Genomic DNA, 26,094 nt, shown 5'->3' with positions numbered 1-26,094 from the left:
GAATGGTGACGTTCCTTGTGGATGTGTAATGGGTTTGTGAGTGTGTGAGTTGAGAGTGATGAGAAGAGTGACTTACCCTGGCAGAACAGAGGAGATCATTCATCCTCTTTCAGCACCTGGTGGCTGTCCTCTTTTGGTGTTGGTGCTGACCACTGCTGCCACTGCCTCCCATGCTGGATTGGTGGCCTTGCTTGCTGGTCTTCACCCAGAGCCGGGGTAGAGGACTTCACGGCGGGCCTCCACAGCATCCAGTAGTAGCTCGAGGGAGGCGTTACTAAATTTGGGGGCAGTGTGTTTCCTCCCTTTGGCAGCCATGACTTTGCAGCAGCTTCCAATCCTTTGGAGAGTGCTAGCTCTGTGCGGGGGCAGCCCTTAAATATGGCCCCAGATTACCGAAAGCCTGAGGTGATGATGGGGCAGGCTAATCAGAGACCCCCCCCCCCCCAGAGATCTGGCATGTCCCCCGGGAGTGCATTATTATTGAAGCAGGATGCACCGGGAGTGGGACGATATGGCGCGAAGACCTACCATTGCAGGCGGCGGGTAAAACGCCAGCTACCGCACTTCATGCAAATCTGGGATGATTCCACCCTTCGTTTACAAAATGGATTATCCTTACTTCCCACAGTCTTTCTTCTTTTTTTGGAAACACAATCACTATTTCCTCCAGGGCAGAGACAGATAATTATGAATATGACCCTACTGCTCTGTAAACAGTCATAAGGAGCCACATAGGAACCTTTAATGTTGATATGTCCTCTTATCTTGCCATTCCTGTCTGAAGTTGAAGCAGCTCTCCACCTCGTTCCTTCCCTTTCCCTCCTTTCCTACACCATATTGAGCTAGGATTACAAACTCACTGTGAGGAAATATACCCAGCAGACATATTGATAACATGATTTAACATATCTATTCATTTTTATATGAAGTTTGTATTAGAAAGGAGCAATCAACCTTGTTGCCTACCAATGGTGCAGTGCTCTCCATTCCAGCCCTCTCGGCATTCACACTTTCCATCCTTGCAGGTTCCATGCTCTGCACAGCGAGGGTGACAAACTCTCTGATCACACGCCATACCTGTCCAGCCTTCCTCACACCGACACACACCAGATATGCAAACGCCATGGGTGCCACAGTCCACAGAGCATACTTCTGAAGATAGGAAACAGAATTTCAAGTGACACGACAACTAGACAGTGCATTATGCAGTCTCAGCGATGTGTGATACCGGAACCTGAGTTTTTATTTGGTTTTGCAACACTTACAAAGGAAAACCTTTCAACCACGGGTACAAGGGAGATGTACTGCACAGTTCCTTAATGGTTGAGACTCTAAGCCAGAACAAGTTGTTCTTCACTGTTGAGTTGAATACGGAGACACTGTCACCTTAAGATCCAACAAGGAAGACAGGAAAGTAGGGGTGTTGAAAGCCCCCTTTTTATCAAATAGGCTTTTGTTTAACTTGTGTAACGTATGAGATTAGCAGCAAATAGTTGAAACCTGCATTGAAAAATTCTGCCTTTACTGCAACAAGACATATAGGCACAAGGAGAGGGGAGTGTGGGCGGTTGAAATGTGGCTCTTATTGCTTTCTAGGCCTGATCTGGCTGACAGCGATTTAAAACTTCAGGCAGCAAAAACATCTGTCTCCTAGCCTTCAGGATCTACCTTAAAATATGCAGATTAGACTCTCATGGCATCATTGGGGCCTGATCTGCTATCTTAATCTGAGGCTTGAGTGAGGGGTGCATTGGTGGCTTTGACATCAGACAAACACTGCATGGATTAGCAGCCAAAGTACTTTTTTTTAAAGTAATTTTATTTTAGTTTTCTTGTTAGTGAGGAGGGGCATGAATTTTTCTTTGGGGCCCCATAAGGAAATTTTGGGCCTGCCCTGTTCCGGGCTCCTCTCTATCTCCCGGAGCACATACTTAATTCTGGGGCTGTAGCCACGGGTGTCCCTCTGCTGCTCAATTTTAATTGCCGGGAAGTTGCTTCCCACCACTTTCCGTCTTGGTTCGGAAGTCAGCAAGTGGCATGTTAATGAGGCTTGGCCATTAAAATTGGTTGCACCTGTGGGCTGCCACTCTTGGATGGACACACCACTCACTTTACCACATGCCTGCCCTGGAGTTAAAATTGTGCTCCAAGGTCCTGCTTTCATTCTGACTTTTAAGATGTCGCAAATCAAAAGTACCACAGTCTGTTGAATCTTTCATTCATTCAGCAAATGAATCTAAACAGGCACAACAGAAAAAAAGTACAAAATTCAATCCTGTACATCATTTTCAAGTACAAGATTTTCAAATTACCTTCAATTCTAAACGTACTTACTCCTTCTTTGATAACCATGAGTGCCTTATAAAAGTTCTGACTATTTCCCTTTAGGCTGACCACCTGTCTTTTTTGGTACTCTTTCTTTACCTTTCTAATTTCTCTTGTTGCTTCCATTTCAGACCTTTAGTATTTCCTGTTAATTTCTTCTGCATATGTTGTGTGCCTTTTTGTTAAATTTCATTTTTTGTCTGTCTATTGGAACTCCTCCCCGTCTTTGACATGCCTCCTTAATGCCTAGTTGGATTGTATTACCCTGTCCTTTGTTCACCTTGTATTTAAATATGTCCCATGGCTATTTGAATTGCCATTTCTTCCAATCAATTAATCTTGTTTAAGTCACTTTTCATGCTACTAAGTTTGGCTAACTGCCAGTCCAAGACCTTTAGTTTGGACTCCTCATTTTCTTCATCTAAGAACTTAATGAGATATATCCCAAGTGTGTCCAAATGTTCTCACGTCTTCATTACCTAGAAGCAGATGGAACACTGTACCTTACCTTGTTTGACATGCAACATACAGGCTAAGAACTCCTCCCTCATAATTACAACTCAAGTAATGCTGAAGCCCTCTCTAAAGTCAGAAAGAAGAAGTTAATTTAAAATAAATGTTTAATGAAGTAATGGTGAGAGGAATTTCAGATAATTACATTCATGGGGCAGAAATCCTGCTGTCTCATTTCAGAGCCAAGGTACATATCCAATGGAACTTAGATACACCTACTATTTTACCGGTTAGTCATGCAGAGAATTAAGTGTTTTTCCTTACCAACTGAGCAGTCTGGGCCGATCCAGCTTGGGTCACAACTGCAGAGACCTGTTTCTGGAATGTAGGTGCCATGTCCTGTACACTGGTCCGGGCATTGGGCTCGAGGAATTTCACAATTTAATCCACCCCAACCTGGGCTGCAGTGACAGTCCCCTTGGGCACATACTCCATGATTTGAGCATGTTGGATCCAAACAGTCCACTGAAAGATATCATGAGAGACAAAAATTATAGAAGGCTGCAGATGTTATGAGGAAACTTCAATTTTCTGCATGTCCTAATGTACGTAGTTAAAAATTTACTTGTGATTTTACATATTCAAATGCACACAGAATGTTCAATGATTGAGTAATAGCATAATTCTAATGATAGCAATTAACTGAGTTTTTGAAAAAATTGGTTAATGGGATGTTGGCCCATCCCCAATTGCACTTGAGAAGGTGGTGTGGAGCCGCCTTCTTGAACCACTGCAGTCCATGAGGTACACCCACAGTGCTGTTAGGGAGGGAGTTCCAGGATTTCAACCCAGCGGCAGTGAAGGAACAGCTATTATAGTTCCATGTCAGGATGGTGAGTAGCTTGGAGGGGAACTTGCGGGTAGTGGTGTTCTCATGCATCTGCTGCCCTTGTCCTTCTAGGTGGTAGAGGTCATGGGTTTGGAAGATGCTGTTGAAAGAGCCTTGGTGAGTTGCTACAGTGCATCCTATAGATGGTACACACTGCTGCCACTGGGCTGCATTTTACGTGCCTATACTGGGCATGTTTTCAGCAGGGGAGCAGGGGGCATGTAAATAATCCAGGATCAACTGGGCTTGTTAACAAGCCAATTGACCCTGATAATATGCTGTCCACGCCATGAAATCATTGGTGTACGTAGTCAGGCGAGTGGAAAGGCCGCTTTTTTGAAAAAAAATTTCTAAGGGCAGGAAGGAAGTGGGTGTACTGTCTTCAGGGACTGTCCTTGGTGGATTGGGGGCAGCCCCCCTAAGATAGTACCCTACCTTTCTTCCTACCTACCTGCTATGTAGAATGCACAACCCCCTCCCTAAATTGCCCAAACGCTCCCTGAACAAGATCCCAGATTTACCTTGCTCCAGGGCCCATGGCCTTCTTATTATTCCTGGTTGCAGTCCTGGCAGCACCAACTAATGTGCTCTTGGCACTGCTGGGGCTGATGGAGCTACTGGCCGACCGGGTTGGTCGGCAGCTCCTGAGTGTGGGAGTGATCTTTCCGCACTCCTCCCCCACTGTAGTATTCTGCCCATTGTACATCGGTGGTGAAGAGAGTGAATATTTCAGCTGGTGGATGGGCTGCCAATCAAGTGGGCTCCCTGGTCCTCAAAGGTGTCGAGCTTCTTGAGTATTGTTAGAGCTGCACTCATCCAGGCAAGTGGAGAGTATTCCATCACACTCCTAACTTGAGCCTTGTAGATGGAGGACAGGCTTTGGGGAGTCAGGAGGTGAGTTACTCACCACAGGATTCCCAGTCTCTGATCTTCTCTAGTAGCCACAGTTTTTAAATGGTAATATGGCATTTATAGCTGGTAAACCACAAACCAGCTGTAAACAAATTACTTAATGTCCTGAAATATCTTGAATGCAGCAACTCTACCTTCAATGAGTTAAGTATTGTACTCCTACTTGCTACATCGGACTGGCGTCAGGCTCCATTGGTAGCACTCTTGTATCTGAGTTGAAGGTTGTGGGTTCAAATCCCACTTCAGGGCTTGAGCACAAAAATCAAACACTTGACAAAGGATAGAGGAGCTATCTCCAATGTCCTGGCCAATAGTTATCATCTATCAAAATTACAGGAAACAGATTATTTGGTCCTTAAAGCATTGCTATTTGTAGGAAGCTTGCCATGTGTACATTGGCTGCAGTTCTTTGACATTACAACAGTAACTATACTTCAAAAGTACTTAATTGACTTAAAGTGGTATGGGACATTCTGTGGTCAGGAAAAGTGCTATAAAAATGCAAGGTTTTTTTTAGGAACATAGGACTTGGGAGCAGGATTAGGCCATTTGGCACTTTGAGCCTGCTCTGCCATTCAATAAGATCATGGCTGCTCTGGTTGTGGCCTCAACCCCAGTTTCCTGTCGGTTCACCATAACCATTGACTGTCTTGTCTATCAAAAATCTGTCTAACTCTGCCTCGAATAAATTCAATTATCCAGCCTCCACTTCTTTCTGTGGAAGAGAATTCCACAGGCTAAAGACCTCCTGAGAGAAAAAAATTCTCCTCATCTCCTTCTTCAACTGTGTCTCCTAGTTCTGGTCTCCCCCACAAGTGGAAACAATCCTCCCAGTATCCACCCTATCAAGTCCCCTCAGGCTTTTATGTGTTTCATATGTTTCAATAAGATCACCTCTCATTCTTCTAAATTCCAGGGGCATTTTTAAATATATCTGCTTCTGTTTTCTTTTCTAGAATAGATTGCCAACGTGCATTTATGTGGCATGTTCAACATAGAAAATGTTCCAAACACTTAATAGAGGAGAAATATATAATAAGCAACAGGGGAAGAGTTAGAACAGATGAACAAAACCATTACTGAGTAGGTAGTTGTTATGGAACTTTCTAAAGGTGAGATCATGATTAGCAATGCAGAGGAGCTTAGGACAGAGCTCAAAAGACTACTATAGGGCTGAGATGGATATAGATTCTGCCTTTAAAGGTGAAATAGGTGAACACATAAGAAATCATAAGACCAAAAATGGTTGCCAAAGGGTGGTATCTGAATATGAGAGGACTGGTAATTGAGGACAAGATTATGAATTTGACGTGTTGGAAATAAGAGACAATGGACATTGGGGGAAGGTGGTGGCATAGTGGTATTGTCACTGGGTAATACTCTGGGAATCCGGGTTTGAATCCCACCATGCTAGATGGTGAAATTTGAATTCAATAAAAAAACTGGAACCATGAAGCCATTGCCAATAGTCATAAAAACCCATCTGGTTCACTAATGTCCTTTAGGGAAGGAAGTCTGCCACCTTTACCTGGTCTGGCCTACATGTGACTCCACACTCTCAAATGCCTTTTGAACAAAGGCAATTTGGGATGGGCAATAAATGCTGTCTAGGCAGTGGCACCCACATCCCATGAACAAATAAAAATAAGATGGATAATATAGGTGTAAGGACTTAATGAGGGATAGGTGTAGTTGAGTTGGAGTTTGCATTGGGTGGAGCTCAGTGAGGAAATTATTGGAAAAGTTAAATCTGGCATTAACAAATGGTTTCAGAACATATTTGGGTGGAGGTAATTTAATAGTGCTGGGGATAGGTGATGCAAGACAGAAGCAAGTTGGTGAATTCAGTACTTCTAGAATTACTCAATTTGATACTCACTTGCAAGGCTATAGTTCTTATAATGCCACCCTGTGTGAACTGTTTAGGCAAGGTCACATTTTACCTTGAGTAAGAAGAGTTTAATTTAACATGCTGTAAAAACATATTATGGAAAGGCCTTTAAGGTTGGTGTAGGATTCAATTTTAGCTGATTAAAGGAAATAAACTTTAAAGCAGAGAACTGATAATTCCTCCCAGAAAGGAGTTAAAAAGATATGGATTAATCACATTTTTTTTCTTCTTTTGCATGTTGAAATTGCTTGAATACTTTAATTGAACAATGAGCAGCAATGACATAATTGAAGAACTGGCTGGAAGGCATTGCTGAACAAGTTTTATGCCAGGGAGCCAGAATGATGGACATGGATTAAATTAAATTGTAACGGAAATAGCATGGGTTAAATGCACTCTCTGTTCCAATGTTCGTCCAGCTATTGTGTGTGACCAATAATTGCTACTGTGTAAATCTGTGTGTTACATGGAAAATTCTCTAGCAGGGCACATTATGAAGATGACATTGCCCCTTAACTTGTCTTCTTGTGCAAAGATTATATATGAACTTGCAGGTTAGGGAAAACATAGTCAGATGCAAGTTCCTGCTACTCAGTCCCAAAACGAAACACACTCTACTGCCCCAGTGTGACAATTTTCTATCGCCTACCACAATAATCCTGTGGCCTCTCTGAGTAGGAAGGTCAATTTAGCGTCAATTAGTGTCAAACTAAGCACTGGTTTGGAGGTGCCGAAGGATCAACTAACAAAGGAACATTTCATTTGCTGGTGTAGGCAGGATTAGAAAGATAAGAAGCCATCTTCTTCTTTTTAAATTTGTTCCTGGAGGCAGGCAACACCTTACCAGCTGCACAAGTACATCCTAGCTTCTTTCACTTGTTGAAGCAAACAAAGAGTACAGGTAAACAGAAGCTGTGGTTAAAAGGCTCCAAATGCCAAGGTCCCTTGGAAATAACATTCTTTATCAGAGACAAAGTAATTCACACATGTCAAAATAAAGCACTAGAAAAGGTGTTTGGCTGCAGCAAAGCTTGTTTTCAGTGAATATTCACAATTTTCTGTCAGCATAAAGCTATTACTACTGGCATCACATCTTTTACTGTAAGGAGTGCTTTGGAGGTATTATCAAAATTTCAAAATGTCATTGTGCATGAATAAACATCCTTATTTATACTATGCACTGACTGAAAAGAAAATTTTCCAACCAACTGAATTTTTTTTATAAGCATCAATATAGTGGGAAAAATGTCCATCAATGTTAAAGGATACATAAATAGGACTCAAATTGTGTATTAAACAGAGAAAAAGCATCATTGTGAAAAATGTAGGGGGGGGGGCAGACATTGTATGCTATTTTGCTATTGATAATTGCCCTACAGAACACTATTTTCTGCAAGCTTATTTTTTATGCATTAGTGGACTTAGTACCAAGGTAGATAAATGTAGTCATTCAAATTGGTATGGGTTCAGAGGCAGGTGACAGAACCAAATTTTGTGGGCACCCCTGCACTTGGGTGTTTCAGAAAATGAACTCGGAGATCATGAATCTCCCAAATCGTTTCCGTTGCTAATTTGGTCTTCTGCTGCCACCCTATAGAAAAGTGTTGAGAATCTTGTGCTATGTAAAAGGACTGATGGTCCAGAGACAATGGAATCTACACTCTTTCCTGACATTCACCTGGGGAGAGGAATGTTTCCCTGACTTAAGGGTTCAGGAAATTGGTTCTGATGAAGCCAAGGCTTGACTGAGTTAAGGATTATGGATGCAGATATTTTTGTAAACATTATTTCTTTCCCACCATTCCCAAGCTATTGCCCTTGCTGATGTATACCTGACAGCTGTGTAATGCACAGGAACATACAGGTCAACTAACCTTTCATTCATCTGTACACTCTGTTACAGTCTACCTGACATCACGTTGAAAATTAGCACGTACAGATGTGCAAGAGATTTGTGGTGGAATAAATGTCTTGATCAATGGTGAGAAAGAGAAAGGAAGAAACAAGACAATTGTTACAATTATGAGGTTTATAAGATTGTTTTTGGACTGTGTCTGTAATTTAGGGTAAAATGAAAAGGTCATCTGACCTGTTCTGAAGTCTACCTACCAATAGGCCTGGCTGTTGTGGCTGTTAAATATTTTTCCTGGGAAGAAGGTGTAAGGTGCTTATACTTGGAGACAATGGCAGCAACATCTATACTTACAGTGGTTAGACTGGTAGTCTCCAAAGCCCAAAGGAAGGTGTTGAGAATGTCAGTTTGCAAGCAGTTATACTTTAACTGTCCATTTGATTCCAGGATAGGAAAAAGTCAGAATCTAAAGAACAGTGAATCAGCATTCCTACCTTGAGACAAAGCCCATGTGATTTACATTGTTGTGGAGATGGGTTTTGAGAGGCAAAAGGTGCCGGGAAAGCCACTGTCAGATCGGGTTGCAGGCTTTTCCAAAATATCGCAAGAAAGGCTTGCTTCTGGGTTGAGGTTCCATCAGGTCATTTGTAACACCGTTCTGTTACGATCTCCGTAGAGAACAATAATTTTAATAAAAATTTGAATTCCAGTTAATAGCTGAAAAGGATGACATTTCACATTTTAATACTCTTATTGTAACAAACAGACTAAAAGTACCATCAACTAATTTTTATAGGCACCTTACACTTTGAACTATGGAAAATAAAACAATTGAAAAACTCACTTTACTGGTATACTTTACACTGTCTGTTTCCTGAATATCACAAAGACAAAATTAATCTGCATGGATCCAGGAGAGAGAGAGAGTGACTGGAGGCCAAAAGCCTTTATAGTTCACTACACAGAAATGTGGGAGGAATTTGCCCTCAGATTGAAAAGATGAAATTTGTGAGGAGTTAAAATGAGCCTAGAAGATTCACCTAGTTTGTGCCAGAGAGAAAATCTCCAGGAAAAACCTTCACCGTGAAAGATATTTCTGGGGTTAAAAGTTACCAGGTTGGGAAAGGGAAAGAATAGAAGCAAACCTCGGGGAGCTGAGAATCACTTTGGACTGATCCGAGGAGAATTGAATGTCTACTTCAAAGACAGTATAATATATACCTGTAAAGTGAGTTTTTTTCAATTGTTTTGAAAGTAAAAGAGGAAAGTTCTATTCAATAGTTCAAAGTATAAGTTGCCTATAAAAATAGTGTTTAGTCAATGGTACTTTTAGTCTGTTTGTTACAATAAGACTCTTAAAATGTGAAATCTTATCTTTGTCCTCTTCAGCCATTAACTAGAAGCTCGAATTTCTTTTAAAAAGTTATTGTTCTCTACGGAGATTGTAACACAATGGTGATTACAAACGACCTGATGGAACCTTAACCCAGAAATAAACCTTTCTTGTTGAATCTCAGCATGTGAATTTAAGTTGGCAACCTTGCTGATGATTATTTTTCATACAATTAACTGGCAGAAACTGCTGCTGCCAAAAAAGAGGATGCCTTTGCTCAGTATTTGGCTCAGTAATACTTGAGCTTGGTTTATGCAGCATAAAATTGTGAACCACAATTATCAAATCCAATGTCATTGCTACACAAGGCAAATATTATGAACAACTCAAATATGATCAACACAATGTTCAGAGCTTGAATACTACTCTGTGAGCTTTCTTTTCACTGATCAGCTATCTCCAATTCTATTTCCTTAAAGCTCTACAGCTTGGAACTGCATACAAATCAGCTGAGTCCATTCTTTTTAGAAACACAGATCAATAAAATCATTTCCATTCTTTAATAAAATTTCTGATGTATTTGCAGCAGATTACTCTTATCACTTAGGCTGCTAAACCATCAAATCTCATATTTTAAGAAGGCTTGCACAGAATTCCCTGGAGAGAAGACACAGCTTTTGGATTTATACTAGGTTTTCAATTTCGATTTAGCTGAATCAGTTGCTCTTGTATTGATCAATGTCACGGAGAGAGCGACGCTGGAATGTATTAGTGAATTAATGCAGCATCGAAAAATCAGAAACAAAACTAATTCATCCATAAGACCATAAGACCATAAGACATAGGAGCAGAAATTAGGCCATTCGGCCCATCAAGTCTACTCTGCCATTCAATCATGGTTGATAAGTTTCTCAACCCCATTCTCCCGCCTTCTCCCCGTAACCTTTGATCCCCTTACCAATCAAGAACCTATCTATCTCGGTCTTAAATATGGTCAATGACCTGGCTTCCACAGCCTTCTGTGGCAATGAATTCCACAGATTCACTACTCTCTGGCTAAAGAAGTTTCTCCTCATCTCTGTTCTAAAAGGACTTCCCTTTACTCTGAGGCTGTGCCCTTGGGTCCTAGTCTCTCCTACTAATGGGAACATCTTCCCCACGTCCACTCTATCCAGGCCTTTCAGTATTCTGTAAGTTTCAATCAGATCCCCCCTCATCCTAAACTCCATCGAGTATCGACCCAGAGTCCTCAAACGTTCCTCATATGTTAAGCCTTTCATTCCTGGGATCATTCTCGTGAACCTCCTCTGGACTCTCTCCAGGGCCAGCACATTCTTCCTGAGATACGGGACCCAACATTGCTCACAATATTCTAAATGTGGTCTGACCAGAGCCTTATAAAGCCTCAGCAGCACATCCCTGCTTTTATATTCTAGTCCTCTCAAAATAAATGCCAATATTGCATTTGCCTTTGTAACTCCGCGTCAACCTGTAAGTTAACCTTAAGAGAATCCTGGACTAGGACTCCCAAGTCCCTTTGCACTCCAGATTTCTGAATTCTCTCCCCATCGAGAAAATAGTCTATGCCTCTATTCTTATTACCAAAGTGCATGACCTCACACTTCCCAACGTTGTATTCCATGAATCCGTGATTCTTCTGGAAAAAAATTATATTTGAAAATGCGGAATGCATGTTTTTATTAAAAGGACACACACACACATACACACACACACACACAAGCAATCGCATTTGGAGGACAGTAGGAGTGTTTTTTTTTGCATAACATGTGGCAAGATTAAAAAGATATTACTGACACCAGGGGGAGCTTTTGGGCAGATTGTTCCGAGAACAGCATTCAAAGAAGAATCGATCGCCCACTTTCTATTCTGTTCATTGCATCAAGTTTGAGTGTGAATGTTATCAAAACTTTGTTCTCCAATTTACTCCTCTTTTCCCATCCTGCCCAAAAGAAAATTGAATACAATCCCGGAGAACGTTCCACTGGTAGTAGCCAGTCTCTGGTATCTCGTACTAGTGGGCATTCTTACAGAAACAGTAAGCTGGTCAGTTAAGATTGCTTCTGTCCTCACTGGACATGCATGCAATGCATCTCCACTAAGGCCACTGGCTAGCGATGAGGAAAGTCAACTCAGCCGGAATTTTCTGCTTCTTTGTTTAGATTTCATGTTGCCCCAACAGTGATGAGTTAGCTCAGTCCTTGGGCAGAATCATCCCACAATTGCATGAAGCGTGGTAGGGGGCGTGTAAAACAATGTTTTACCTGCCGGCCACAATGGCGAGTTTTTGCGCCCTTTCGCCCCCTTCCCGCCTCATTATTAATGCGGCCACGGGAAACATGCCATTTCACTGGCAGGCTTTCTCCGATTTGCACACCATGCCGTCACCTCACCGCTTCATCACACTGGGCACCATATTTGACCTGCACCTATGCACACAGCTCTCAATGCTTCCAGCCCAGGACTGCTGAACAGAAGTCATGGCTCCGAGAGGCAAGAAGACTACAGCCCACCGGTTTTCTGATGCGTACCTGGAATGCCTTATAGATGCCATGGAGGGCCACTGCACTCTATCCCCACTCTGGCCACTGGAGGCCCATCAGTGTCACCACTCAGGCTTGCGGGGCAGTGGCAATACTGCATAGAAGAGGATCGCCATCCAGTGCAGAGAGAGGATGAATGATCTCATCCGTGCTGCCAGGGTAAGGCAACCATCTCATTACTCTAAACTCACACACTCACAAGCTTATCACACATTCACTGGCATCTCACTCACTGCCAGCTCAAGGGACACCACTCACTCTCTCACACACAGCCTCACATCTCCATCTGGCCTCATCTCCTCTGGAGACTGCCTCCTCAGCCCTCACCCTCTTGAGGACACTTGCACAGATCAACATGTCCCCACACACATCGTGGGATCCTCCCCTTCCCCAGTACTGCTCGAGCCCTGCAGCCTCTTCCCTTGCCTGAGGCCACGTCTCGCCCTTCCCCAAGCAAGCCCTTGCCCTGCAACCATTGAAAATCTACCCCTGCCTTACGGCTGTCTGTAGAGACCTGCCTGTGAGCCTCCCTAAAAGTGATGTGGTGCTCTTTGTGAAGCCTGTCACTGATGACCGCAAGTGCTGCCCTAAGCAAGGTAGGCAAACAAACCTCAAAGTCCTGAGTGAAGTGCAGCACACCAGGTGCATGTTGCTTATGTACAGTTGTAAAACACGTCAACGTGCTATCACACCGATGTGTCCGGATGATCCAGCGTGCGGGAATGATTCTGGCAGGCACACATGATGATGAGATGCAAATACATTAAAATTACGTTCCTGACACTGGACACCGAGAAACACAGCACGCCATTGATGTTATGCAGTGGATGATCGCAAAGTTGTTTCACGACGGCGTGAAACCAATTTTTGGCCTTTCCACCATATTATCTGCTTACGCCGCCAAGCATGCCTGCCACCAATGGCAGCAGGTGATTCCACCCCTTGTGTTTTGAGCCTTCTACCTAAAGATGAAAGCTGGACTCTTTCTAGTGTGGCTCAGAACCTCACAATTACTCACTGGGTGCAAAATGAGCGACCAGTCCGATAGTCAGTTACTTGCCAGCTTGGCCAAGTTAAAATTACCTACAACACACCCCCGGGTTAAATATCAAGGTGTCGTTTTCTCAGTTCTTTATGGCATATTAAAATAGCACAGCAAATCAACAGGAAAGAAGGTTCAGCCATTGATTTTAAATCAGCTGTGGGTAAAGGGAAGGAATTCCATTTAAGGTGCTTTTTTTTGATGGGGGTGAACAACAATATTCATTTGGAGTTTCTATCAATCTAGATATAATAAAGAGAGCTATTGCTTCCAGTGAGGTTAAATTAACCTGAAATAATGCATCGGATTGCTGAGTTGCTTTCTGCAGCTCGAACTTAGTGAGCAGCAAAATGGAGACTAAACATAAACAGCTGTATAAAACGCAAGTTAGGCCACAGCTGAAGCACTGTGTGCAGTTCTGGTCACCACACTATAGGGAGGATGTGATTGCACTGGAGAGGGTGCAGAGGAGATTCACCAGGATGTTGCCTGGTCTGGAGAGTTTCAGCTATGAAAAGAGACTGGATAGGCGAGTGTTGTTTTCCTTAGAGCAGAGAAGGCTGAGATGGGGGCCTGATGGAGATATACAAAATTATGAGGGGCATAGATAGGGTAGATAGAAAGAAACTTTTCCCCTTAGCGGAGGTGTCAATGACCAGGGGGCATAGATTTAAGATTAGGGGCAGGAGGTTTCGAGGGGATTTGAGGAACTTTTTTTTCACCCAGAGGGTGGTTGGAATCTGGAACACGCTGCCTGAGGGGGTGGTAGAGGCAGGAACCTTCACAACATTTAAGAAGTATTTAGATGAACACTTGAAACGTCATAGCATACAGGGCTATGGGCCAAGTGCTGGAAAATGGGATTAGAATAGATGGCCGGCACGGACACGATGGGCCAAAGGGCCTGTTTCTGTGCTGTATAACTCTATGGGCAGAATCTTCTGACTGGCGTGTGGGTGGCAGAGCCCGCACACCAGCGCTTAAAATGTCGCGCGAGCGTCCTGACGTCAGCGCACAGCATCGCGATATTTCAGTCAGCGGATGCGCTCAGCAGCGGGACATGCATCCGCCATTAATTAAAGGCCTCGTTAAGGCCCTTAACTTGCCAATTGTCGACGATTTTGAGGGGCTCATGTGAATTTCAACTCGGCGCACGGGCACAACGGGCAGGCGGGTACATGATTTTTTTACAAACCTCATCCAGTGGAGGGATGAGGTTTGACAGTGGTTTTAAAGAAGTTTAATAAAGGTTTTGTTTATTTCATTAACATGTCCCATCTCGTGTGACATTTTCACATGAGAGGGGACATGTTAATGAATTTTGTATTGTTCTATTTTTTATATTTGCCTACCTTTCAGCGCTCTCCCTGAGGCAGCACTTAGTCTCAGGGAAATGGGCGCTCTTTCGTGTGCACGTGCGAAAGAGTGCACTCTGACAGTTGGGGAATCCCCCGCCCCCCGGCACAGGAAGCGCTTAGCGCTTTCTGTCGGGCGGCTTGCTGGGTGGGCCTTAATTGGCCCGCCCACTTAAAATGGCAGTGGGGTCCGTTTCAGCAGCAGCGACCGGCTGCCCGCCTGCCACTGAGCTGGTGTGGCTTGCCCGCCCATCAAGGGCAAAATTCTGCCCTATGATTCTATTGCTGAGATTTGGAGTGCAATTTAAATAACAGAATACTAGGATTCACAATAGTACTAAATTTGAGTTACAGGAAGGACATCAAAATGGTAGAAGCATGGTACATACAAGATAACATACAGGTTGGACTCTGTGATGCAGCAGTAAAATATCAAAGAGCTCAGGTGCTATATAAAACACAGTCATGAATGAATGCTAAAATACTGCTGCTTTTAAAAGAAAATCTGTGCTACTCTAAAATAATATATACTGGTAGAAGTAGTGAGTGTATTATATTGTCAATAGATTTTTATCGCCAGCGCAGAGTATGATACTGGACAGTAATACACTGGAGTCTCCTGTAAGTAAGTCAAATACAGACATCAAGTGTTGCTTTACTTTATAGCAAGATGGAATGAAGACTTAGGAGTGTGTCCCAAGGAGGATAATTGACCTAGCAGTGTGTTTACCGAGGATAGCACATAGCTAGTGGTGTGTTTGTACAGGGAAAGCATGTAGTTTGCTATGTCTGTGCACAGACATAGTACATAGCTAGCAGATACAGGATAACACACAACTAGCATTATCTTCATATTATAAAGCAGACAGCTATCAGTCTTAAGTCAAGTTAACACATAGCTAGTTATGTCCAGAAGGTTGTGTTGCCTGCCAGGTGCCAGGGTTCAGGACATCTGCTCAGGGCTGGAGAAGAACTTGCAGTGGGATGGGGAGGATCCAGTTGTCATGGTCCATGTAGGCACCAACGGCATAGACAAGACAAGGAAAGAGGTTCTGCATAGTCAGTATGAGCAGCTAGGTACCAAATTAAGAAGCAGAACCCCAAAGGTAATAATCTCTGGATTATTACCTGAGCCACACGCAAATTGGCATTGGACAAATAAGCTTAGAGAGATGAATGTGTGGTTCAAAGACTGTTGTGGGAGAAGTGGGTTTTGGATCATGGGGCACTGACATCAATACTGGGGAAAGTGGGGGCTGTACCATTGGGACAGTCTACACTGGAACCATGCTGGGAGCAGTGTTCTAGTGAGCCACATAACTAGTGAAGTAAAGAGGGCTTTAAACTAAACAAGGGGGGCGGTCGGTGGTGAGGGATCAAGCTTAGGTAGATGTAACAAATCAAGCGGTACAGTCAAGGCAGGGTAGCAAAACAGTTAAATGGGAAATAAGGGTCAGAGAATGGCAGGAAGGGACAGAGAGAAAAAAAAAACCTAAGAATACACCAACAGTCAAGACTAGATGTTAGAAAGATAACAAAAAGACAAAACTAAACGCTCTGTATCTGAATGTACATATCATTCATAACAAAGTGAATGAATTGATACGCACATTGAAGTAAATAAATATGATCTGATCTGATAGCCAATACAGAGATGTGGCTGCAGGATGACAAGAGTTGGGTTTTGAATATTGAGGGGTATATGATATTCAAGAAGAATGGGAAACTAGGTAAAGGTGGAGGGGTAGCACTGTTAAACAAGGATGGAATTGGTGCAATAGTTAGAAATTACCTTGGTGCAGGAGATCAAGATGTAGAATCAGTTTGGCTGGAGATGAGAAATAGTAGGGGAAAGAAGTCACTAGTGGGAGTGGTTTACAGGCACCCTAACAGTAACCATGATGTAGGACAAAGTATACAGGAAGAAGTATTGAGCGCTTGTGATAAAGGGATGACAATAATCATGGGTGAATTTAATCCAAATATAAACTGGAAAACTCAGATTGGCAGTAGCAGCCTGGATGAGGAATTCATAGAATGCTTTCAAGATTTCAAGGGGGCAGTGGGGGGGGGGGGGGTGGGGGGGGGGGGGGGGGGGGGGGGGTGGTGTGTGTGTGTGTGTGTGGGTGGGTGGGGGAGTTGAAGAGCGGGCGCGCAGAGGTGTGCCTCTGATCGGTGCCCTCAATTGGGAGCGTGCTGCCAGTTTACGTGGGCGGGCCAATTAAGGCCAGCCCAGAGTGACGTTCGCACGGATGCGCTGTGTGCTCCTTGTGCGGGCAGGGTGGAATCCCTAAACTGAGAGTCTGCTCTTTAGCGCATGCGCACTTATCTCCCTGAGGCTGCCACTCATCTCTGTGGAGTTGTATACTTTTTCCTTAAGTTTGATGTTTTCCTTAACTTCTGTCCCCTTGAATGTCCTCAGAGTAAAACCCCTAGGTTGCAGTGACCACAATATGATTAAATTTTATGTTCAGATTGAAAGGGAGAAGAGTGAGTCTAAGGCTTGTATTTTGAACTTAAATAAGGACAACTATGTGTGGATGAAAGCTGAGCTAGCTGAAGTGAACTTGCATACTTGGCTAGAGGATAGGATAGATCAATAGAGAAGCAGTGACAGACATTTAAGTGCTGCCTCAGGGAGATCGGCTGTACATTTAAAAATCTGAAAATTGGAAAAAAAAATTCCCTGACATGTCCCCTCATGTGACACTGTCACGTGAGTTGGGACATGTCTATAACTTTTATGTACACTTTAATTACATTTTTTAAAACCTACATGAAACCTCATTCTGCCCGTGGATGAGGTTTCATGCTTTTTCTAATGCCCGCCAGGGTTCCTGGCCTGCCCGCCAACCTTAAGGTTGGACGGGCAGGTGCATTAATTAGTTTAATGACTCTTCAATGGCCTCAATTGGCCATTGATAGGTTGGCAGGCACACAGCTGATTCTGCTGAGCCTCGCCTACCTAAAAATTTAAATGGGGCGCGGTGACATTGGAAAATCCGCCCGGTGTCACCACTCATCATTTTATGTGTTGGCGACCGGGCCCCGCTCCCCGCTCGCTGACCGGGAAATCCTGGCCCAGGTTTCTTAGAGCAGCACATTCTGGAACCAACCAGAGAGCAGGTTATATTAGACTTTGTACTGGGTGATGTGGATTAATGAATGTCCTCAGAGTAAAACCCCTAGATTGCAGCGACCACAATATGATTGAATTTTATATTCAGATTGAAAGGGAGAAGAGTGAGTCTAAGGCTTGTATTTTGAACTTAAATAAGGACAACTATGTGTGGATGAAAGCTGAGCTAGCTGAAGTGAACTTGCATACTTGGCTAGAGGATAGATCAATAGAGAAACAGTGACAGACATTTAAGGGGATATTTCAAAATACTCAGAATAAGTATATTTCCACTCTAAAGAAAAATTCTAAGGGGAGGACTCATCATCTGTGGTTAACTAAAGAAGTTAAGGAAAACATCAAACTTAAGGAAAAAGCATACAACTCCACAAAGATGAGTTGCAGGTCAGGCGATTGGTCAGAATATAAAAGATGGCAGAGAATGACTGAAGGGTTATTCAGGGGAAAGAAATTTAGAGTATGAGAGAAAGCTAGCTAGAAATGTAAAAATGGATAGCAAAGTTTCTACAGGTATTTGAAAAGGAAAAGAGTAACTAAATTGAGTGTTGGTCATCTAAAGAGTCAAAATGATGAGTTAATAGTAGATAATAAGAAAATGGTGGATGAAATGAACACATATTTTGCTTCTGACTTCAGTTTAGAGGATACAAAAAACATTCCTGTAATAGTTGTAAATTAGGAGGTGGAGGGAGGGACTTCTTAAAATTACAATGACTCAGGGAGGGGTACTGAGCAAACTGATGGAGTTGCGGGCTGACAAATCTTTGGGTCCTGATGGACTTCATCCTAGGGTCTTAAAAGAGGTGGCTAATGTGGTAGTAGTTTCATTGGGGGTGTTAATTTTCCAAAATTCGCTAGATTCTGGAAAGGTTCCACCAGACTGGAAAATGGCAAACATAACCCCTCAATTCAAGAAGGGAGGAAGGCAGAAAACAGGAGACTATAGGTCAGTTAGCTTGATGTCTGTCGTGGGAAAGGTGTTAGAATCAATCATTAAGGAGGTTATAGTTGAGCACTTAGAAAACTCATGGCAATCGGAAAGAGTCAGCATTGTTTTGTGAAAGGGAAATCATGTTTAAACAATTTATTGGAGTTCTTTGAAGGAGTAAAATGTGCTTTGGATAAAGGGGAGCCTGCAGACATACAATACTTGGATTTCCAGAAGACATCAGATAAGGTGCCACATCAAAGGTAATTGCGGAAAATAAAAGCAGGTGGTAACATATTAGCGTGGATCGAAGAGAGGCTGGCTGACAGAAAACAGACAATATGCATAAATGGGTATTTTTCTAATTGGCAAGATGTGACAAGTGGAATCCCACAGGGGTCTGTGCCAGGGCATCAACTTTTTACAATGTATATCAATGACTTTATTGAGGGGCACGAAGACATGGCAGCTAAATTTGCAGATGATACAAAGGTAGGTAGGAAAGTATGTTGTGAAGAGGACATAAGGAGGTTGCAGACAGACATATATAGGTTGAGTGAGTGGGCAAAAATTTTGGCAGCTGGAGTATAATTTGGGGAAAAAATTGAAGTTGTAGAATAAAAAAGCAGAGTATGACTTAAATGGAGGATGACTGCAGAATTCCAAGGTGCAGAGGAATCTAGGTGTTCTGCTGCATGAGTCACAAAAAGTTAAATTGAAAGTACAGCAAGTAATTAAGAAGGCTAATCAAATGCTATCCTTTATTAAGAGAGGAATTGAACATAAAAGTAAGGATGTTATGCTTCAGCTGTACAGGGCATTGGTGAGACCACATCTTGAATACTGTGTGCAGTTTTGGTCACCTTATTTAAGGAAGGATGTAAACCGCATTGAAAATGGTTCTGAGGAGGTTTACTAGATTGATACCTGGAATGAGTGGTTGTCTTATGAGGAAATATTGGACAGACTGGGCTTGTTTCCACTAGAGTTTTGAAGAGTGACGGGTGACTTGATTGAAATATATAAGATCCTGAATGGTCTTGACAAGGTGAATGTGGAAAGGATGTTTCCTCTTGTGGGTGAGTACAGAACAAGGGGGCACTGTTTTAAAATTAGGGGTCGCTCTTTTAGGACAGAGGTGAGGATAAATCTTTTCCCTCAGAGTGTTGTGCGACTTCGAAACTCTTTGGCTGGAATTTTCCATCCCCTGTTGGTGTTGGGTGCCAGGACAGGCATGAGCGGACAATATGGCAGGAGGGCCAAAAATTGGTTTTACACCTCATGAAACCAGTTTGCGATCATTCACTCTGCCCATCAAAGGCAGGTCACCTTTCCCAGCGTCGCACGTCGGGAACATCATTTTAATACATCTGCACCTAATTATAAGCCCTGCTCATTGGAATCATCCCCCCACATTAAATTTACTGCCCAGATCAGCGGGAAAACACACCATTGTGGCCAGTGGGTAAAATGTCCTTTATCCTGCCCACTACCGTACTTAGTACAAATCTGGGGCGATTCCGCCCTCTGCCTCAGAAGGCGGTGGAGACGGGGTCATTGAGTATTTTTAAGCAGAGGTAGATAGATTCTTGTTAGGCAAGGGAATCACAGATTATTGAGGGTTGATGGGAATGTGGAATTCAAAACACAAATAGATCAGCCATGGTGTAATTGAATGGCGGAGCAGGCTCAAGGGGCCGAATGGCCTAATTCTGCTCCTATTTCATATGTTTGTGTGCATAATAAACCTTTAATGAAATTCAGACGAGAAAGGAAACATTGAAAACTATCTTGATACATTGAAGGACATCTCCAACACTTGCTCTTTACGATATATTAAAAGGAAGAGTAACTTAATTCTGCTGAAACCAGGTTAGTAGCAGACAAGTCCAGTTTGAAAGATGTTTCATTTCATGTGCATCTCTGATTTCCTTTGCCCTGCCACTTGGAGCTGTGCCTTCAGCTAACAAGCTATCAGCTCTGGAAATCTCTCCCAAGCCCTTTCCACCTCTCTCCTCCTTTAAGACCTTCCTTAAGAGCTCTGTCTTTAGCCAAGCTTTGGGTCAACAGTCCTAATGATTTCTTCCTGGCTCAGAGTTAATTCTTGACTGATCGAGTTCCTGTAAAACACTTTGTGGCTTTTTGCTATGCTGCATAAAGGAAAGATGTTGTTATTTACAATAAAAACAGTAAACTCCCAAGGTTGCTTGAATATTTTTATTCATTCACAGGATTCATTCACTGGCAAGGCCTGCATTTATTACTCATCTCTAATTTCCCTTGAGATAGTGGTGGCGAGCCATCGCCATGCCAACAGAGAGGCTTGTAGGCTAATCAGAGGGCAGTTACGAGTCAACCATATTGTTGTGATTCTGGAGTCACATGTAGGCCAAATCAGCTCAGGATGAGATTTCCTTTCCTAACGGGCATTAAAGAAGGAGGTGTTTTTTACACCAAGTCAGTAGTTACATGGGCCTGTATAATATGTTGGGCACAGGCTCCCCACACCCTAGCATAAATGTCAGGCACAGGCCCGCCTCTGCTTAGCCGGCTTGCCCTACTTTAATTAATATGAGGTGGGACTTCCGCCTGTCTCCAGAAGGAAATCCTGCCTCATAGATCTGGGAGCTCTACACATTGGCAGCGGCGGCAAGAGCAGAAGCTACTGCTAGTGCAGCAGATAGAGCAAGGAGGCGGTGCACAATGATGGACATGGACATTCAGGTATGTCCAGAATCCTGCCAGGGCCAGACCCTGGGGGTGGGGGTTTGCTGGACAGGACTGGGGGAGGGTGAACATGTGGAGACAAAATTGTAGGGAAGGGCCTCTGACTAACACAGGAGGTCTGGGAAGGAGGCACCCCACCATCCTTCACTAACGCCCCCCACAACTTTCGCTGACCAGCCGCCCGCAGGGTTAAACCTACCGAACTACAGACTGGTCGCTGGCCTTGCCAACTGCCCGTTAAATCAGAGCAGCGTGGGATGAGGCCCTTAATTGGGCATTATTGCTCACTTGAGGGCCTCAACTGGGCCACGATGGGCGGCCCTCCAGATGCCTCCCTCACTGCTCGTAATATTGCGGGCAGGGCCAGGCAGGCCAGCGGTGGGCATGCTGCCCTAATTTCCAGGTCACCAGCTAGCTTACTCGTCTGCGGGTGGCCCAAAAAATTCAGCCCATTGTGACCATGACACATACTATCCCTTTTTATCCCAGATTTATTGAACTATCTGAATTTAAGTTTCCCAGTTGCTATGGTGGGATATGAACTCATGTCTCTGGATCATTAGTCCAGGCCTCTGGGTTACTAGTCAAGTATTAATCATGACCACTATGTTACCATTCCTGTATAACTGCAATACAGTCAGAATACATGATTCAAAACGTAGGGACGCTGGCATTTATTTCACTGAATATTACTGCTGAAAACATGCCATTTCTATATCCTAATTTGTTCATTGTTACCCTGTTATATCATTGGTCATCATGAGGAAATTCTGCCAAGTTCCATGTGGAGTTGCTATTATCAGGTGTTTTACTTGCTGCATTTCTTGGCACTGCATCACTCAGCTTCACTGTGGACTTGGCTTCACTGCTCACAGCAATCCACAAACAGCCTACTTGTGCTTGACAGGTAACTTGACCTTTTATTGCCACAACCTGCCTCACATCCAATTATTTTGATGTGGCACTGGCAAGGATGATTGATTAACTGAGGATGCACCTTATTGATTCAAAGAAACCAGCCCCAAGATTGGTTTTAAATAAAATGTAATGGGGGCCAGAAACACTCCTATCATTGCACTACAGCGACAGTACAAGACTCAAAGTGCATTGATCCATTTTACTAAAGGAGATGTCTCCAAAACTTTCAATTTTATAATCTTGTAAATTAAAGGAAAAAAAATGATTACAACCAGTAAAGCACAAGCACTAGAGAATAGCTGCCAGGTTCTGGTATGGCAGACTGATATTTCGTAAAGTGACTATGTAAACAGGGTATTGGATGGGTATTAGCATGATGCATGGATACTTTCTGCAGTCAGTGTATGAACTGGGAAGTTGATGAGTACCAGTGTGACATGATAACATTTGGGATATGCTCTGATAAGTCCGATTGCTAGCAGCTGCTGGTCTGATAATCAGACACTTTAAGTCATATACTGTCAGCTATTTCAATAAACTCAGTGGCCACCATAACCCTTATTTACAGTTAGTTTGAACAGGTATTTTCTGAAAAGGAAGAATGGGGAGGCAGTAGCATCGTGGTATTGTCACTGGACTGGTAATCCAGGCATCTGGGTTGGAATCCCACCAGGGTGAAACTTAAATTCAATAAAAATATGCAATTAAAAGTCTAATGATGACCATGAAACCATTGTTGTAAAAACCCATCTGGATCACTAATCCCGTTTAGGGAAGGAAATCTCCTGTCCTTACCAGGTCTGGCCTACTTATGACTCCGGGCCCACAGCAATGCGGTTGACTCTTAAATGCCCTCTGAGCAAGGCCAATTAGGGATGGCAATAAATGCTGGCCTAGCCAACGATACCCACAACCCATGAATAAAAAAAAATTATGAGGATAAGGCAGAGGAATGACACTAGGTGCACTGCTCATTCAGAGAGCTGATATAGACATGATGTGGGGACGGGGGGTGGTTGGGGGTGGGGGGGGGGGGGGGGGGGACGGGACGTGGGTGGTGCTGAATGGCCTCCTTCTGTGCTATAGTGGTTCTGTGCTCAATGAAATGTAAACTTTCGCCACTTCCTTAGCTACATTCTAACAGTGACTACGCTTCTGAAGTCCATCATTGACTGTAAAGTGCAGGTTGTGAAAGATACTATATATATGTAAGACTTTCCTTGGTCTAATACTAAAAGGAAAACTAAAGGAGACAAAATATGAAAGAAAATGGAGACTCTTGCTTCTCTCAGGGACTACAAGAAGACTTGGAAATGGGGTCCAAGAAACAGTCTGGGTGCCAAATTGGTAAAGGGGTTTATGCATGTGCCTATGACCGTTAGTAATGCAGTAAGATGGTGACATGAATCAATGCAACACTGATTTGCAGCCACTGCTGCCATTTTCCTAATCCATTCTCCAGTCAATGCCATGTCTTAGCCTCTCAAAAATAAACACCATGTCAAACAGTGCCTTCTAAAGGCATCATGAAATACAGGTTTGTTGCTCATTGAAATTTATACATTTCTGGAGGTTATTGGCTCTCATGCATTTCTAGCCAATCTTCCATATATTACAGCACAGATTCCATGCACATGCCCATCACTTCTTGCAGCCACAATTCACTTCCCCTTTTAAGTGCAAATTATTGTTCAGTAGCATTGTGTGCAGCCAACAAACAGTGAGGTAGTGCTGGCTACATGCTGCAATTATTTAAATGGTCAGACACACCAGTCTAATGTGCTGCGTGCAACAATGAATGGGCATGGGTTAACAACAACAACTTGCATGTATATAGTCCCTCCATGTAGTAAGCCATCCCAAGGTGCTTCATAAATGTTCAAACAAAATTTGGCACGAGCCACACAGGGAGATATTAGGACTGGTGACCAAGCGTTTGGTCAAAGAGGTAGGTTTTAAGAAGTAACTTAATAGAGAAGAGAGATAGAGAGGCGAAGAGGTACAGGAAGAGAACTCCAGAGTTTAGGGCCTATGTAGCTAATGGCACGGGTGTCAACGGTGGGAGTGATAAAATTTGGGAATGTGCAAAAATTTAGGATTGGAGGAATGCAGAGATCTGCAGGAGGTAACAGAGATAGGGAGGTATGAGACCATGGCAGGATTTGAAAACAAGGATGAGGATTTTGAAATCAAAGTGTACTGTGACTCCCATGTCTGCTTTTGGGGCTTATCCAATTTAACCCCCTAAAATCTTAAGTGGAAGTAACTCTTTCTAAATCTGTTACTAACTGATTGAGCACAATGTAGTTTGAGTACACTGACAGCATTTCTGCAATGTCATATTTTTACTGCCTTTTTACCTTCCTCACAGTTCCCGCCTTTGAAGCCTGCAGAGCAGACACAGGTTCCCGCGGTGCAGGTCCCACGGCCTCCGCATGCAGGGTCAATGCACTGGCTGACGGGCACATCACACTCGGCTCCCTTCCAGCCACTGTAGCAGATGCAGTTCCCTTTGGAGTATTGACCGTTACCGCTGCACAGTACAGGGCAAGCAGCTGGAGAGGCACAGGCAAAAACAAAAGACAAAGAGAGAAGTAAAAGCTTATTTCTGTGGTAACCATACACTTCGATTGTAAAATGCATATTTTAAAAATAACTATTTCTGTGAACCTACTTCCTAAAAATTTGAAATTCAATGTTAAGAGGATCTAGTGCCTCTCATGTGAGGAGGTCATTTCCATGGCTTATTTTTTGACATCTGGGGTAAGAATTCCTTTGACTGTACTGTGCAATGACATCTCAAATGTGCTTTCATAGAGACCCTCTATTCTAAGAGATACTGTTTCTAATTTCCTGAGAGTATTGAACAGAGAAAGTCTTCTCAAACATATTTATCACGTCGCTATGCACAGTGGATAGAGGAATTTTTAGCCCGTTAAGATCTCTTGTGAAGTGACAATAACTCTTTTGATGTCACAGTTGTTTTCTCACAGCCACACGAAGCTGCTGTCAGCGTCTCCACATACTTGAAAGTAACTAGCATTTTTTAAAGTGCACTTATATTGTTCCTTCCACATTTTATACAGTCATTTTTCTCTTCTAATTTGGTTTCCCTGGATGCCACACCATCCCCCATGGATAGAAGGCTTTCTCCAAGATGTCAGATTTGACACTCTTCAGCCAACTGCTAAATTATCATGATAGCTTGTCTCAGCTCATTTGGGGTAATGGAGTTGGCACTGAAAATTCAGGAATAATATACTAGCCATGGAGCTGATTCTCGAGAATGATACCAAGGCTTAAAGTGTTAAATTAAGAGAAAAGAATGCATCTACGTGGCTTGTATTCCCTTGAGTATAGTAGTTTGAGGGGGTGATCTAATTGAGGTGTTTCAGATTTGATGGGTAGACACATTGGCTCAGATTTTTGCCATGATGAAGACACTCTCAGTCATGGCGAAAATCCCAGAAATTGAAGAAAATCATAACTCCTGCCCTCAAACCCAGCACTTTCCATCTTTGCAGGGGTGAGACATGAGTCGGGGTTCATGCTTGCAAGGTTTTTAGAGGCAGCTGGCAATTTAAATCACTAGCTGCCTCCACTGAAGCGGAATTTTGGAAGGCCAGGAGTGTGAAACCCGGAGTATGCATATTAGAACAGGTAAGACGAGGTCTGAACTTGTTCGTTTTGATAGCCAGGGTACTCTGTTTGGAGAGGTAAGGCACCTTTTGGGAGAGGTAAGGCGCTTTTTGGGATTGCTAAAATTAAA

At 43.2% G+C, this 26,094-nt stretch overlaps 1 protein-coding gene across 3 annotated transcripts in view; it reads right to left on the bottom strand.

The window, feature by feature from the left end:
• LOC121280981 (teneurin-2-like) overlaps positions 1-26,094 on the bottom strand; it is a 787,212-nt gene that overhangs the window by 122,194 nt on the left and 638,924 nt on the right. For 2 of the 3 annotated variants that reach the window (XM_041193486.1, XM_041193487.1), the window contains 3 exons: positions 24,686-24,880; positions 3,103-3,303; positions 967-1,152 (listed from right to left, as the gene is read on the bottom strand). In XM_041193486.1, coding sequence (XP_041049420.1) covers positions 967-1,152; positions 3,103-3,303; positions 24,686-24,880 — 582 coding nt within the window. Of the gene's footprint in view, positions 1-954; positions 1,153-3,102; positions 3,304-24,685; positions 24,881-26,094 lie in introns of all 3 variants that reach the window. The other variant, XM_041193489.1, reaches the window with a different exon arrangement.

Source organism: Carcharodon carcharias, chromosome 8, assembly GCF_017639515.1.
Source record: "Carcharodon carcharias isolate sCarCar2 chromosome 8, sCarCar2.pri, whole genome shotgun sequence".
NCBI lineage: Eukaryota > Metazoa > Chordata > Chondrichthyes > Lamniformes > Lamnidae > Carcharodon > Carcharodon carcharias.
The sequence above is the reverse complement of the archived record's forward strand: the minus strand, read 5'-3'. Positions and strand labels throughout refer to the sequence as shown.